The sequence below is a fragment of the Saccostrea echinata genome, unplaced genomic scaffold (genome assembly GCF_033153115.1).
Source record: "Saccostrea echinata isolate AGI-Se365-2 ecotype Australia unplaced genomic scaffold, CSIRO_AGI_Sech_v1 ptg000009l, whole genome shotgun sequence".
NCBI classification, from domain to species: domain Eukaryota; kingdom Metazoa; phylum Mollusca; class Bivalvia; order Ostreida; family Ostreidae; genus Saccostrea; species Saccostrea echinata.
In genome coordinates this window covers 11,621,407-11,639,530 of record NW_026889758.1, presented here as the reverse complement: position 1 = coordinate 11,639,530, position 18,124 = coordinate 11,621,407, and the positions used below count along the sequence as shown (strand labels likewise).

Here is an 18,124-nt window from a genome sequence, read left to right as displayed (position 1 = left end):
ATTGTGAATTTCGTGGCCCCGGTCAGGGGTTCTGGTGTTATGGCGGGGCTCTATTGATTATATAGTGAAAATGCATTAATTCTTTGAAAATCTTTTCCTCTGCTGCTGGGTATTAAAGAAACAAACTACATACAGGGTGTTTCATAATATATGTCACACATCTAAATGAGCATAATCTGAATATCAAGCACGATACCAAAAATACCAAAATATCACAGACAATCATATTAATCTAAAATTATGATATTGCAAAATATTGGGAAAATTATAATTCCATGAAGTACATTGATGATATAATCAGTGATGTCATGATTTCAGGTTGTTCTCAAAATGGAGTAAAACTAGAAATTTAAAAATTTGAATTTGTAAACTTTTATTATAAGCACGATATCCTAAATATTCTATAGGTGTGATGACGAAAAATATCCAGACCAGAAAGCCCTGTCTAGTTTTTATTTATTAAGGTAAATTAAAAAGTTTGAACAAAATGTAATGTAAAGACAGTTAAATCATGGCCTCCCCCCCCCCCCCCCCCACACACACACCAAATGAGAACATCGTCAAATTGAAGTCAATCATTGACAAAACCCTAAGAAAGTCAGTTAGATCTGAGTTTAGGGAAATGGATTGGGTCAATGTAAGTGTATCAAGTGTATTTAGAAATTTTTAATTTGAACTTAGTGTGTCTACATACAAGATTTCAGCATTGCAGCATATAAAGCCAACTGACATTCAGAGTCGGTTAAGTTTGCAAAATTGATTGAAAGAGAGCGAAAGAAGTGGACGTCAGCACATACCGGTAGTTCTGAAATCACACATTTATTTAAGTGCATCTTTAAATAAGAAAATAAATATGCACTTTGGGGGTTCTAAAAATCTAGATATAAACAAGAAAACTTCACTAGTGTCCTGTGAAAAGTACGAAGCAGTGGTCAGAAATCTGAACATGAGTCTCTTGAGGTATTTAGGACAACACGTGGCGTATAACATTTTAGGAAATCGTTGCCATAGAAACTGAAATGGAGAATTTTGGATACATTTGACTTAAAATAATAATTTTGTATATCTGCTGATTTAAATGATACATAAAATGTCTATGTAGTTTTTGTTGTAATTTTTCTTTCTGCCTTTAGATGTGTGACATATATTGTGAAACACCCTGTACATAGTTATGATGAGGAAGGGTACCTCTTTGAAAATTATGAATTTCATGGCCCCAGGGTCAGGGGTTCTGGTGTCAGGGTGGGGATCTATTGATTATATATTGAAAATGCATTAATTCCTTGAAAATGTTCTCCTCTGCTGCTGGGTATTAAGCAGATGAACTACCTATATAGCTATGATGAGCAATGGTCCTTCTTTCATGTTTGTGAATTGCAAGGCCCCTGGGTCAGGGGTACCGAAGGGGGGGGGGCTCTAATTATATACTTAAAATGAATTAATGCTTTGAAATCTGCTCCTTGGCATTAATCAAACATTTATGATGAGCAAGGGTGCCTTTTCCAAAATTGTTAAATGTGTGGACCCAGGGTCAGGGGTTGTTGTGGGGTGGGTCACTACTGATTATCGCTGAATATTACTGGTTAGTTGAAATGCATTTTTTTTATTCCCCTACTCTGCCTATGGGTATTAAGTAACTGAACTAAGCATGTTAAGTGTATAGTTATGATGAGCACTGGTGCCTCTTTCAAAATTGTGAATGTCATGGCCTCTGGTTTAAAACAGGAACCAAATTCAATGGTTGGAAAGTTGTTGCATAAGAAAATGACGAATACACATGTGAAGTTTAAAAGCCCAAGCACCAGCCGTTCAAAAGTTATAGCCAATGTTAAAGTATCATAAAATTTTGCAAAAGTGGGTCAAACTCCAAGGGCAAGGTCAAAAGGTCAAATATGATGGTACCCAAAGAAAACACATTTGAAATATGAAAGTCATAGCTCCAACCAATCAAAAGTTATGGGCAAGGTTATTGTTTTTGCAGACAAACAGACAGCTAGACAGACAGACGGATGGACAGGGCAAAAACTATATAACCCCGAATCTTCGATACGGGGACATAAAAAATATGATTTGAGATTTGCATTACTAATAGATAACATTCATCGAGGTGAGCTTCGTATTCTTTGATTACCTATGTTTTTTCTTGCTGCCCCTATTCAAAAACGATACTATGTGCCTGATATCAACACCTGCTCAAGGATTTTTTTTCATTTGTTTTATTTCATTAATTATTCTATTCTATAAGTTTTTATGAAAAAATGAGTTTCATATGAGAAAAAAATAACGTAGAATAAACGTTTCATTAAAAAAAAAAAAAACATGTACGCCATATCATAAAATATAAACGTTTATTCGACTTTATTTTTTTTAATTTTTCATATCAAATATAATTGCACTTGTTGCTAGAAGATGAATTTATGTATAAAACAAATGAAAAAAAAAGCTGGGCCGGAATATATTACTGGGGGTTGTGTTCTGTCCATAGGTACCAGCATGTAGGTAAAAGTACAAGGCAACCAAAAACATACGTGGACATAAGACAATTAGATCTTTGATGATGAGGGCTTTAATTTTTTTTTTTTTTAAAATTAGTCCTTCATTGAAAAGTCAACTGATATTTTTTTTAATTTAGAGTAAACCTTGGAATTGCTTGTATAAAAAAGAAATAAGAAATGTTGTCCTTTTAACGATAAAATGTTTCTGTAACTACACAAGGTGACATGGAATTGAAAGCAATTTGGTAAATAATCATACAGTTCTGACCCACTTTAGATAACTGCATTTGGCAGATGTGTATTAAAATTGCTTAAGAAATCCATATTGGCACACAGCTCCTGGCAAATTTTGAATAGTGAAATAAAATATTTACCCATTGATGGTATTATCCAAACTACTGTAAAATAACATATTTTCGGGGGGGGGGGGGGGCAAATTTTCGCGGTTTTAGGAAAAATATTGGTCAGTGGGGATTTGATTTCGTGGATGAAGAAGTGCCTATAGTTGTTATTAATTTGAAATTTTTACATTTCGTGGGGGACATGAATTCCTGGGTCTCTTCATACCACAAAACAACGAAAATTAAACTCCACAAAAATCAGTGATTTTAAAGTAATCAGTAACTCTTAAGATGTTTCATGATGGTCATTCATTGCTCCTGTAAATTCAATTTCTAAAATAATCTCTGATCATAATGTTTGAAATACATAAAAAAAGTGTGTATATAAGTATAAGACAATTACTATAGTGTGTATATAAGTATAAGACAATTACTATAGTGTGTATGTAAGTATAAGACAATTACTATAGTACGTGCCTAAAAAGTAACGGTAAAGGTATAGGGATTGTTTATAAAGAAGAATATATAATGTACTGGGATAATCAGTAAAAAAAAAAAAATAAAAAGCAAAGTAGGATAATCTGTACAATAGACGCAAGTAAGGTGTCGTGATAGTCTATACATGAGACAAAAGTAGTCTGTACAATAGACAGAAGTAAGGTGTCATGATAGTCTATACATGAGACAAAAGTAGTCTGTACAATAGACAGAAGTAAGGTGTCATGATAGTCTATACATGAGACAAAAGTAGTCTGTACAATAGACAGAAGTAAGGTGTCATGATAGTCTATACATGAGACAAAAGTAGTCTGTACAATAGACAGAAGTAAGGTGTCATGATAGTCTATACATGAGACAAAAGTAGTCTGTACAATAGACAGAAGTAAGGTGTCATGATAGTCTATACACGAGACAAAAGTAGTCTGTACAATAGACGCAAGTAAGGTGTCGTGATAGTCTATACATGAGACAAAAGTAGTCTGTACAATAGACAGAACTAAGGTGTCATGATAGTCTATACATGAGACAAAAGTAGTCTGTACAATAGACAGAAGTAAGGTGTCATGATAGTCTATACATGAGACAAAAGTAGTCTGTACAATAGACAGAAGTAAGGTGTCATGATAGTCTATACATGAGACAAAAGTAGTCTGTACAATAGACAGAACTAAAGTATCCGGATAATCTGAACAATAGATACAAGAAAAGTGTCAGGATAGTCTGTACATGAGAGAACAGTAAGGTGTCAGGATAGTCTGTTCAGAACACACAAGTAAGGGGTCGGCTAGGATAGTTTATGCATGAGACATAAGACATAAGTAAGTTGTCAGGAGAGTATATACAATAAATAGGATAGTCTGTACATGACACAAAAGGTGCCATGGTATGATACATGAGATTAAAATAAAGTAAGGTGTCAGGATATAGTCTGTACAGAAGACATGTAAGTAAGATGTAAGGATAGTCTGTACATCCTATAGAGTACTGTAAGGTGTCATATTAGTCCGTATAGATGACCTAACTAAAATGTAAGGATAGTTTTTTTGAATAAGCATAGAAATTTAAAATGTAAACTGTAAACAATGCAACTGTGTCCAGGCCCCTTTTAATATCAGGAAAGTAAGACTGTAAAGATACGGTACTGGTAAGTACATGTAAGCACTAGGACTAGATCAGCAGTTAAAATAAGATAAAATTCTAAGATAAATCTATAAAAAAAGAAATAAGGTACCAGGCATGACAGAGAAGTACAAGTAAGATATGGAAAAGTCTGTAAAAAGAATATTAGTCTGCGGAAAAACAAGGCGTTATTGTACAGTATGGGAAGGCATTTATAATTAGGATAATCTATAAACAAGTAATAATGCACCGAGAGATTATATCAAGTTGATAAAGTAGGTTTTGTTCTGAAATAATGTATAGAAAAGAAAAAATGTACGCTTTGACTGTGCTCTTTATCAATATAGCATTGTAGCTATAGGATCATGGAAGAATTTGTTTGACTTCCTTTTTATAAATTTTTGTGTTATAAAACACTCCATTCATCTTTGCCTAGCTTGTTCTCGTATCCCATTGATCTAAAATCTGATCAACTTCAATGTCAAATGAACCAGATGAAGGTAGAATTTCAATCTCTAATCTATTTAAAATGTGTATTTGGAAATCATAATTTCTTGTGGGTGTTAATATCTTCAACATATTATCTGTTGGAATTTCCATGGGAAATAATTGTGCTCCTTTATTAGCCGACCTGTTATATATTCCTATGAAGAGAATTTATTCAAAGTCTTCTACATGAGAATAAGAAAACACTTGCTATGGTCTTCAACTCGACGTTCAGACAAATCAACGACGTTTTATCAATTATATAGTTGCTTCTATTCATATGACGACTCGATATATCCAAGTGAACTCGAAATAAAAGACACCACAGAGTCTGCCACATTTGTTTCATATTTGTGATGTTTTACTGACTATAGACGATAAGTGCCAACTAACAACTAAATTGTATGATAAACAAGATGACCTCAGCTCTTTCCATCATCAACTCCCCTTACTTATGTGGTAATATTACACTATCACATGCATATGGTGTTTATATCTCCCAATTTATTCGATACTCAAGAGCATGCTCTTAGTACGATAAAGAAGACGGGCGAACAAAGCGAGTGAAATGCCCATGGTGCGACAAATTTTTGATGTGAAGGTGAAAAATTAAATCTCACTTACAACATAATTTCATTTGATATTTCATCTAAGATTTAATTAAGTATACTTTATGTAAAATCTCCACAATTTGCAAAAATCTCAGAGATTGAAATTATTTGTCTATGAAATAGCAAACACACACTAAAGAGGACAAAAAAGATCATTTTCTCATAGCACAATTTTTCCATATGTGTGGGGCTTCGCTTCATTTTTGTGAAGTTTATCCTCAAAGTATGCGTAAGAAAATACATATTCCGGTTAACAAAAACATGGAACAAAGACCCACTATACCTTAAAAACACACTTTTATGCACAGCATTCGGGTATTTCCGAGAAATACTTTAAGTCCATTTAGTCAAGGGTCTTATCACAAACATGAATTAAACGCCACTATGTCTTATGAGCTGTGTAGTGGCAAGCGTGTTAGTCTCACAGAAAATTCTAATACTCGGGATTTTTATTGCTAGGGTTCGAACCCCAAGAATACAAGATTATTATCTTTAATAACAGAATAATTTTTGCCGAAAAAAATTTCAACAGGAAAGTTTGGTTTGTCATAATTTCACAAATTTCAATAATAAGAACGTTACTCTAAATACTAAATTCACAGCTTGAATATGATTTTTAGATATCTGAAGCTTTAGGCATTCTGCACGGCTTTTCGCCCATCTTCTCTTTAAACCGATGGCTACTGAAAAACAAGTTGATGTTACAGGGATATCAACAATCTCGTTTAAAGTCAACATTTCGTTAATTCTAAGGTCGTTATAATGACGTCGTTAGCAAATACAAACCTATCATTACGTCGTATTTGACAGACATATTCATACCAATTGTTAGGCTTTTGTTTTATACCAATTTTGACTAAGGAATATTCCGTCTACCTGATCAATAATCGTACATAGGGTTCACGGCGGGGGTGACCGGTTGACAGGGCCCGCAGAACGCGAAAGGGGGGGGGGGGCTCCCACTTATTTCTGAATATAGTATTTTGCTTTGGTAAATTTTAATTTAGATGCTGGTTGTCCCTCTCCCTTGCTGTAAGGTCGAGCACTGGTAAAATTTATTTTATTTTATTATCATTATTTTTTTTTTTGGCTCTCAAATTATTTAAGGAAGTTGGCTTTTTGGACAGTTTAGGAGGTTTTTTTTGTTTGTCCGTTTTTTTTGGGGTGGTTGCGCTCCCACTCCCACCCTCATCCCCCATTTTGAAACCGTTGCTACTGGCCTGCAGGGGATGCCATCTTCTCCTAAACACCTGATCCCACCTATGAAATTTCCAGGACTCCGTGTTGTATGCCCTGTTCACAGATTTGTATAGTTTGTAGTTTTTTTGTTTGTTTTTTTTTTTTTTTTTTAGATCGAACACTTTTCGTAATTTCCCCTTTTTCATTTTGATTAATTTTTTTTTATGAAAAAAGGAAGAAAACTTGTGACTAAATATTTACATGATCTCTTTTCCCATTCCTGTGGATTACCTAATAAATTTCTTGACATTCTACAATACATTTTATGATTTGTACAAGGTTGACACGTGTTTTGGTGAAACACCAAGGTTTTGTCCAAATATAGAAGAAAAAAAAACAGTATTCGTGGTTTGATCACGAACAAGGCCGAATGAGATTGTACAAAATGTGCCGTGCATCAAATAGCGAGATACGTATATGGATTTAACAACAAAATCTGCTACTTGAACAAATGTCGATAAAATGAACTATGAACAAGTGTTTCACCCTCGGTCAGCACAAGGCCAGTCACATCTGTGTTTATATAGTCTTTATTAAGGTTCCATTTGAATTTCATCGGCTCATGTGACTAAATAGCGACAGGAGAATTCTGACCAGTGAGGGCCGTTTCGTATCAGTGTTTAAACTGAAGACAAATAATCTAGAGAAGATCACTGATCGTCACTCAGTCGTGTGTGAAAGATCTTCCTATAAAAAAATATGTCGTCCAACGGGAACAGAACAATTGTCATAGCAATGGACGGAAGTGAGCATGCGGATTACGCCTTTCATTGTGAGTACATGTAACAATTCAAAATTTACATTCATTAGGGGTACTAGTACACAATGTCTGAATTCAAAACGAAATCCAACTCATATATGATATATTATTTTATTCTTCATTACATATATATTATTACAATATGCAAACAAACTAGAAACAGTAATTTAAAAAAAAAATAATTGGTCAATGTTGATAAAATCTTGTAGAGCTCGCAATAATTCATCATTGTACAGTACACATTGTATGCAGAGTGAACTTATATACATGTACTCGTATGTAAAACAAACAAATGATGACTAAAGAAAATTTGCACGTGACACTTCTAGATAATGAGACATTAATGAATATTTGTCGGAGTAACAGCCCAAAACATCCGATTGAAAGAATATAAATATATACATGAAATGTTGTCTTTTTCGATATTAATGAAAATATCCAAGTCTCTGGACTTTTGAGATTAAAAAAATATTAATGATTTGATAGAGTAAGTATTAGTTTATTCACAAGTAATCACATATAATGCTGAAAATAGCAACGCAACCCATGTGAATTATCTTAAACCAAGCCACAGTATTTGTGTAATAATCAGGTAGAATGTGATGTCATACATTACACCTGACAGGTAAAGGTGATAGGTAGGGCTGGCCGATAAGACCCGGATCAGATATGTACACTGAATATTGATGATGTTTGTTTTATCATTATCTGCATATCAACTATTGATTGCTCTTTAAATAAACCCAATATGACTAGATAGGATGAAATCAATCAACAAAAAATAAACAAAAAGACAGGGGAGAAAGGGACCAGCTATACAGTTTCGAAGGCCACCTGTGCAAACTAATAATACATATTTAAATCGTATCCATTTATTATAGATACGTTACACAATCATACAGATACCTATCACATGCAGGTAATCATGATAGTTAATGTTTATTAAGGTCCTCCTGAAAACGACTACCCCCTCTCCCCCCCCCCCCCCCATATCTCCCTAAACTCGATTTCTAAAGGTTACATATCCATGAGTACAGTACATGTGGAAAGGAGGGGGGGGGGTCTAGAATTTAAGGTTCATAAACCCTCTGCTCACTCATATAAAATGTCTTTATTGAGGTTCCATTTGAATTTCATCAGCTCATGTGACTATATAGAGACAGGAGAATTCAGACCAGTGAGGGCCGTTTCATATCAGTGTTTCAACTTTTACTTTTATGATTTTTCCGAAATAAATGTATCTTATAAGTAAAATACAAACTATAATACATAGCTTGCGATGCAAAATTAATCAAAAAAGACATTTCAACTGGACAAATCTATTAATGAATAATAGACATTTATGTCATTAAGAGTTATCTCTCTTATCAATGAACCTTAAAATAAGTCCGGCTCGCACTTTAAGCACCAGACTTCATATAGTGTCCTTTAAACTATTTCAGGGACACGTGTTTCTGTATCTAGTCTACATGTACCTGATCTTACTACATGGAATTTGAAAAGCCATTATGGTAGATTACCAGGGACACTTGACCCCATTTTTATGATTCCAATGGGCAGTTGTATAGGAAAACTGTATAAAAATCAATATTAGTGCACATATTGACTTTAAAATTAAGTTGTCCAGCCTGTGAATTTTAATGTGGTTTTAGTTACCTAAAAATGAAAGTAAATCGAAATCCATTTTAAAAGATTTTAATAACTGCTTTTACCTGTTGGGATATCAATCGTTTCTTTTCAGAACTTAGAACTTAGCTTAATTAGGACTAATCTTGCAAGATTTTACTTCCATAATTCATATTTTTATCTTATATATTTTGACTCTTCTGGATATAATTGCTACAATGTCCTAGCAATTAAGATTTCAGTGAGCACTTGAGAGCCATACATTATCTATCTATTTCTTACTGTAAATTTACTTTACTTGTTGTAGCAAAGCCAAATCATCTGTTTCAGTTTTCTTTACTGTTTTTTGATTTGTCACAAATTAATAATCGAGACATGAAGCCAATTATATAAATTGACTGTTAGTCCACCAGTCCGACTGTTTCAGTGAATTTTCTTATAGCTATGTTAAAGTTTTGTTGTTTGTGACCTGATATACTCATTATTTTAGCTACATGTACATGTAGCTGTTGATTTATCAATGCCAATAGCCGTTGGAGTTTACCTTGACCTTTTCAAAGAAGGTTAGATGGTTAACACATTACCCAACAGATCCACCTAAAAATATGAAATATGATTTTTCTAGCCATAAATTTTTATTTAGTAAAGAAAAACCACATGTTCAAACTGTAATATTTAATGCAGAAACAAAGCTCTTCTTTCCCAGGAGGCTTAAATAGTCTAAAAATGGCCTCGACCACCCAGGCCTCTTATGTTCATTTTCCCTCTGTTTACTCGTGTAAAAATTTGCTTTAAGGCTAATGATTTCAAAAACAAATCTAATTAACAAATAAAATGCTTATAAATTTAGCATTTCTTGTGGAGTAAAAGTTTACAGAAATGGCATTTTGTTGAGCAAAATTCGACAGAAATGGCAATTCTTTAAAGGAATGATAGAAATTTATCCCAGTGAGAGTTACCTCTCTTATCAGAGGGTCAATGAACCTTAATCTTGAATAATGATTTAACTTTGAACGCAAAGATGAACTATGACTTCATTTTGAATGCACAGATGAACTATGATTTCATTTTAAATGAACAGATAAACTATTTACATAAAAGAAATTGAAATCTGTTTCATTTGTTTATCAACAGGGTACGTGAAGAATGCTTACAGAGAGGGAGACAAGGTCGTCATAGTGTTCTGTGCCGAATACAATAGCATAGCAAGTCAACGTAAGTAAAGTGAGCGGTACCGGCGTAGTGTTCTTTGCCGAATACAATAGCATAACAAGTTAGAGTACGTAGAGCGTGCAGTACCGAGTACGTGTCTTCATAGTGTTCTGTGCCGAATATAATAGCATAGCAAGTCAACGTAAGTAAATGAGCTGTACCGACATAGTGTTCTTTGCTAAATACAAAAGCATAGCAAGTTAGCACACGTAGAGCTTGCAGTACCCGGTACTGATCGTCATAATATCCTGTGCTGAATACATGTACAACAGCATGGCAAGTCAACTTTAGAAGGGTACAAGACGTCACAGTGTTCTGTACCGAATGCAACAGCATGACAAGTCAACGTAAGTAAGGTACAAGACGTCAAAGTGTTTTGTACCGAATACAATAGCATGGTAAGTCAACGTAAGTAAGGTACAAAACGTCAGATTGTTCTGTACCGAATACAACAGCATTGAAAGTCAACGTAAGTAAGGTACAAGACGTCACAGTGTTTTGTACCGAATATAACAGCAGGAAAAAGCAACGTAAGTAAGGTACAAGACGCCACAGTGTTCTGTACCGAATACAATAGCATGGCAAGTCAACGTAAGTAGGGTACAAGACGCCACAGTGTTCTGTATCAAATACAACAGCATGGCAAGTCAACGTAAGTAAGGTACAAGACGCCACAGTGTTTTGTACCGAATACAATATCATGACAAGTCAACGTAAGTAGGGTACAAGACGCCACAGTATTCTGTATCGAATACAACAGCATGACAAGTCAACGTAAGTAGGGTGCAAGACGCCACAGTGTTTTCTTCACCGAATACAACAGCATGGCAAGTCAACGTAAGTAAGGTACAAGACGCCACAGTGTTCTGTGCCGAATACAATAGCATGACAAGTCAACGTAAGTAAGGTACAATACGTCAAAGTGCTCTGCGCCGAATATAACAGCATAACAAGTCAATGTGAGTAAAGTGTGTGTTACCGCACTTTAGCATGCTGGAGGTTCACGGCGAGACACTTTTAACTTGGCGCCGCGTAACTTAAATATATATGGAACATGGGGGACGTCGGTGGCGTAGATGTAGGATCTCCCATGATTTGTAGTTGGATTTGATTTTTATCCAACGAGTTGTGTGTTTTTTAATCCCCGAGCCTTGGCGAGGGGATAAAAAATCAGACAATGAGTTGGATAAAAATCATGTCTAACTACATATCATGGGAGATTCTTGTTATCCCATGTATCAATTTTTATATACTGATATATTACTAATATTGATATAGGAATCCACTTCATTTTACTTCATCGCTCTCACGCGAAACCCATTGTGACGACACAGCAGTGGATATGAAAAAAATATCCAATGAGTGAGATCCACGGGATAAAAGGGTAAACATGGGATAAATGCCGTTTTGCTAATGTGTAGGCTATTGTGAAGTCACAGATTTAACCTGAGGCGCAAAGTGTGGGTAGGCAAGGAGCGGGTCGCCTCCTTTCGATAGGGATTGGGGGATGTCTCAGTGGGAGCATTTTTGCGAACTCGAAGACGTCTACTATTATCATTTGACCAGTGAAAACAATAATGTAAACATATTTTCAGTTTATATCATGATATGAAGACCACTTAGCAAAACTGAGAACTCTTAACTTATACTTTTACTCTGCTTAGAAAATATGGAAATTCCTTACTAAATACTCCAATTACAACAATACGTTTAATTTCCTTTTTAGTAATTAATTTTATTATCTGCACTAATCATGGACTCCTGTTGCTGTCGATGGTTTTGAAATTGTCTGATACAGACTAATAATATAACACTTGAATTACGGCTTTAAAAATTTCCAGCCATAGGAATATTTTTGACATTATATATATAAAGTAAAACTGTAAACGTTGGATAGGTATAAAAGTGCGGATTGCTAAGAATCATTTTTAGGCATTTGCAACAAAATAGAATTAATAGATAAGATTTATCTTTAACTTTTCTCCCCTTTTTTTCAACCAAATATTTATCCCTGAGAAAATGATGTGTAGGCTAATTCAGCCTTTTTGCCTATATGGAATATACGCCACTGGACGTAAATCGAGATTCTCACTAGGAGTAGTGTTACCACGAAGTCGAAGTGTACTGTACCGAATACAAACGTATAGCAAGTCAACGTACATATGAAGTAAGGTACAGTCTTGAGCATGGTCAACGTTAAGTGAAAGTTAATTACTTAGTTAAACTAACGCAGGTATACAGCGTACACGACCATTTTGCACATCAAACTGTCAGATTAGGCCAAACAAAAAAATATGTGTGGTTCCGGTTACACTTCCAAAAAAATTAGGTAGGTAGGTAGGGATTTTTTTTTTTTTTAAACAAAATGATTTTCTTAATTTTTTCTAAATAATACATATCACTGCTTTGCAAATGGCATTTAGATGTGGTGTGATAATATACTAGTCAATATTGGTAGGGGGACACCTACATGCTAGCTTGTTTTGGATTTAACACTATTAAACACTTGCACTATGTTTTGCAAGGAGGCCGTCATTGCTGAAACTAAAACTTAAACTGGAGCCATTGATGGAAATCGGGGGAAATTCCGGAAAAAATATGAAAATTGCCCAAAAAAAAGTTTAGGGTCGGGGGTATAAAATAGGGAAGGTCGGGTAACCGGAACCACACATATTTTTTTATTTGGCCTTAGACATGTATAATAGTACTAGAATGCAATAGCTTAGCAACACGGCTCTCTTAAGTTGCATTCTTTTTAACGACAATGAACTAGAAAATTAATCAAGCACCACACTATAAATTAAGCGGAAGCTGCGAAGGCCATGTTTTCAACAGATAATAATGATGCTTGTATGTAACACCGGCAAAATAAATATAGTATTATTTATCGTGAGTCAGACTATAAAGACACCATATCTCATGAGTAAATAAATTTTTATGAATTTGAATGAATACTTTTTGTCAAGTTATGGCTGCGTGCTGTTACTGAGGTTTATTCCTTTGAATGCAGTATTCCAAAACCTTAAACCTAAAGTTTGGGTGCATCAAGTCTCCCTGGAAGCTCTACTTTAAATAACAAAAGTATCACAAGTTAATTAAACTAATCTGAATTTTAATTACAAAGTTACTATTTTGGAAATGGAGTTCAATCGTAATTACAATTAGGTATATTACATATTACAAATTACACTTTTTGTGCAGTTTTAAGATCTTTTGTTTTCGAATAATATTGGAACTCTGAGAGAAATACAATAAAAAGTTCTGACTTTTTTCAGTTTTCCTTATAAGCATGATAAAAACCGTTATTATATCTTGATCATTAACTAATTAATTTATTTTGTATGCTTTTTCCGCATTTTATAAGTACATAACATTTGATATGCTTTCATATACAACATTGATAAGGTTTTGAGTGAATAATTTCACCTAAGTACAGGTATAGTATATAAAATTTTTTAAAAAAATACAGTAAATATAATAGTTTTTCTTTCCCCACACAGCACTGACCCTGATGTCTGTAGACAAAAACCTAATAACGAACCTGATAGATGGCGAGGAGAAGAAAGTTAAAGACTTAGCCTCCAAGTTTGAATCCTTAGTACTCAAGTACAAGGTAAAATGTCTTCTTGACACTGTTTTAGTATTGCCTATAATGTATATTAATCAGTATTATATCTTGTATTCAAAGGTACATTTATTGGCATGTAATTATCATGGTCCACAATGTATGTATCATAAGGTATATAATATAAAAACTGTATTATTTGGTATGGTTAAATCCCTTTTGTATGCGTTTGTTTTCTTAAACAGTGTACAGTGAGCCATTTAAAGGCATGTTGTTGAAACTTGCTGACAATTCACCGAAGTTTGAATTGAAACCCCTATTATCTAGGTATTTCTTTCAATTAAATCCATCCCTTTGGGCTTAAGTAGAAGTAGCATATGTAAAATTGTGTGTACCTTTGCAAATAAATAAAAGCGACAAGATGTAAAGATTTTAATGTAAATGTGAAGATTTCTAGAGAAAATTCGATCATATTGCTTATTTCACAATGTGCCCCGTTCATCTCTCTATCTATTTGTAATGCTTTCTCCTCATCCTTTCTTTCTTTTTAGAAATAGCTAAAAATTTCTTTTTGCTGCTGATTGGCCTGGTCCTGTAAATGTGCAACAAAGTTTTGAAATTTCCATTTTTAAAAGCTAGGTCTCTAAAAGGTGTGGTCGTGTGGTTAAAAAAATACGCCTGTCATTTTGAGTTCCCGTGAAGCTCCAATGAATCAAAACTCTAACATCTACATGTTATTTTGCTTATATTTAGCCATGATCTGTAGATGTGTAGTAAGATGCCAGAGTTTTGATGTACATGGGCTTCCCGGGGAGTCAAAAAGCTATTGGCTTGAATTTCTTTGTACATTTTGGGTTTTATAAGAATCTTTATCCTGTTAAGGACTTGTCAAGGTTTCGGTGTATACTATAAATAAGATTTAGGATGCTGCACTGGACCTAGATTTTTCAAATGAGTGATAAGCTTTAACATTTTTGCAGGAGACATATATTTTCTACATATTAGTGATCAGACGATATTTTGTAGCATATGGAGTAACTAGATTTTTTACCTTGACCAATCTTGCATACTTGAGATGTAAACTATCAGTACTGCTGCAGATATTGTACTTGATCTATATTTTCTGTATCTGTGATCTGACAGCTCTTCTTTGAGCAGGTTTGTTCCCAAGTAACTATAAAGTCTGTTTTGATTACTATTAATAAAATGGTGCATCTTGGGTTGCATGCTTCCGATGTTTCCCTACATCTTCTGGGTAAGTGGATATATGATAGTTTTAATACTTCCATTCTTAGGTACCAACAGTTTTATTGTTGTTCTAATATCGAGTGGATAATGTGAGGCTGAATATAACAGAGTATGTTTGGACATGTTGCTCTTGACCTACATTTATCAAATAAAGGATAAAGTTAAAATATTAAAGCAGGTCATGTTCAATGGGACACGACTTTTATAGTAACCTTACATTATAGCGACATCCACTAATGATAGATATATAGAGGATATTCAATGTTTTGTAGATGAATATGGAATTTATTTCACGAGTGGGACAGGATTTTTTTATATTTTCACGAGTACTAAGCACGAGTGAAAATATCAAAAAATCCTGTCCCACTCGTGAAATAAATTGCATATTCATCTTCTTCGCACTAGTGAAATTATCAAAAAATTCTGTCCCACTCGTGAAATAAATTCCATATTCATCTACAAAACATTGAATATTCTGTTTATTACATTTTCTTTGATTTTCCCTTTGACTCTGTCTTTTCATAACACGGTGTCATAGGCTGTGACGTCATAGTTGAGCGGTTGAGATGTCATGCATAGCTAAGCGATTCTGAAATTGAAAAACTTGTAAGTTTACATGGATTTTTAACAATATATTTGGAGAAACTTTGGCAGTTTTAGTCTCTGTCAGGATGGTTCATTTACTCTATCTTATAACAGACCAGGGAGGTTTTTTTAAAAAAATACTCTTCGTGATGGGAAGGAAAATTGATCGAGTTTTGTCGTACATCTGATATTCTCACACTGTGAGAATACCATTTTGATATCCTTTCACACTGTGTAAGAATTTCACTTTTATTCAATAAATAAATTACAGTATTTCACTGTTGTCATAAATTGCTTTAATGCCGTACATTGGGTTGAAAGTTTAAATTGTTGCTTTAACATAAGCCCTACAATGACTGACAAATTATGTTCTATTCCTTGAATTTTGATATATAACTAGCGGTAAGTCTTACATAATCCAAATTTGAACCTGCTCCCAATGCGGAATCTTTCATTAACCATCTGGGTCTAAAAAGGGATTTACAAAAATGGCCTTATCCTAAAGTCAAACAGCAGGGTGTGGGTATTATAATTTTCTTTGACTTCTAGTTATGTACATGTGTAGTTGGAGAAGGTTTACAGCTACACCAAACTACTAGTAACATTTGGTGCCTACATATATCTTAAAAACTAGTTTGTACAATGAAAATGGAGTTCACTTTCTTTGTAGTTTGTTGATATCAATCATTGGTTTTAATTATAATCTTCGGCTCGTTGGCGTTGGGTGATCAGTCGACAGGAGATGTTTACTTCTACTAGGCACCTGATCTCACCTTTGGTATTTCCGGTCCTTGTTTTGCCCGGTCCTCGATTTGTATTGTTTATAGAATTTATGAGAATAATCACTTTTCGTTACAGCCCCTTTCATTTTCATCGTCTTTTTTATAGATAGAAGGTAAAATTGTTCGAGTCAACGGAGAACCAGGACCTGGTATAGTGAAGGTGGCAGAAGAGGAGAAAGCGGCCATGATTGTGACAGGAACACGTGGTCTCGGTAAAATCCGTCGGAAGTTGCTCGGTAGTGTCAGTGAGTACATTCTACATCACTCACCAGTTCCGGTGATGGTGTGTCGGCAAAAAGAATGAACAGAAACTTAAAGAAATCCACTGCCTTAAATATGAATTTTAATAGAATGCAAAATGTGATTATGTGTATCCAAGACAATTTGGTGGAAAGAAGAGAGAATTTTGGAGATAAACACCACTGATTGGAATATTGGAGTTATTCTTAAACACCCGACATGGAAAACACAAAATATATACTGATGGCAATGTGTTGAAACACCAGGGTGCCAAACCTATATAATGCTTTCATATTCATATAGGTTTTCAGGAATATCTGTTTTCTGTTACAATGCCTTGATTACTTGTTTTAAAGGTATACATATATTTTTATATTGATGATTATATTTATATAATGAAATTAAGGTATATAAAATATTATGTGAATTCCTGTTTCTTTTCCTATTTGTTATTTTTGGGTGGCTTATAGTTCTGTAAGACTGCTTAATTAAAAAAAAAACAAACAAACAAACAAAAATCAGAGCAATTCGACAAAGTCAATGCATTCCTTCTTTATCTATTAATGTGCTTTAAACTTCTCCACACAAGGGTAAAGATTATTTGACCTACAGTAATAGTTTTCTTCCTTTACTATATACATATATATCTTCCCTCGAAGGGTCTGACTCTCTGGTACGTAGGTTTCAATAATGAAGCTATAATTATACTTTCCTAAAAACTGTTTTCCCACTGTCCAGACTATTATAATAGTTTATAACATTCTGTCATTAGAAATTATTTGTCCGGTAAATAATTCCAAGTTGGTAAACTTTAAGCTCTCATTGTTCGATAAACATAGTAAAAAAAAAAATTCAGCCATTTTACTATCTACTAGTACCCGGTAGATGACCTTTACATTTTGTGTCCTTGGGTTAATCATGAGTAAAAAGAGAGAAGACAAAAGAACACCACGTCAGGACACCCTTCTCAGAGAACTGAAGAAATTGAGCAAGCCTCAGTTGAATAAATTTCTATAAAACTTTGTGAAGCCAAGCTGTAATACATTCCACTTACTATTTTTTCAAGTCCTAATAACCTTTTCTATTTATCTGGTTGTAATGAAATCGATATAATTCCAATAATTTCATTATTATTGATGGCAAACACTCCTCATGTATTTGATCGACTTGTTTTAATTTATACTAGTTTATGGTTTCCTTCAACAACAATGTCCATGTGCTGTTGATTTTGATGGAAGGTGACTTGGCAAAAAGGATTTTTTATATAAACAAAATTAAAGAAAGAAAACCCAAAATTATCAGCATTTTTGTTTA

The 18,124-nt window shown here is 34.0% G+C and overlaps 1 protein-coding gene across 1 annotated transcript; it reads left to right on the top strand.

Moving 5' to 3' along the window:
- Positions 1–7,202: 7,202 nt before the first annotated feature.
- LOC133183307 (universal stress protein in QAH/OAS sulfhydrylase 3'region-like) lies at positions 7,203–17,241 on the top strand. Its single transcript, XM_061318266.1, has 4 exons — positions 7,203–7,564; positions 10,313–10,393; positions 13,891–14,003; positions 16,677–17,241. Exons 1-4 carry the CDS (start codon positions 7,492–7,494, stop codon positions 16,872–16,874), a joined length of 465 nt encoding a protein of 154 aa, XP_061174250.1. The 5' UTR covers positions 7,203–7,491; the 3' UTR covers positions 16,875–17,241.
- The last annotated feature ends 883 nt before the right edge of the window (positions 17,242–18,124 follow it).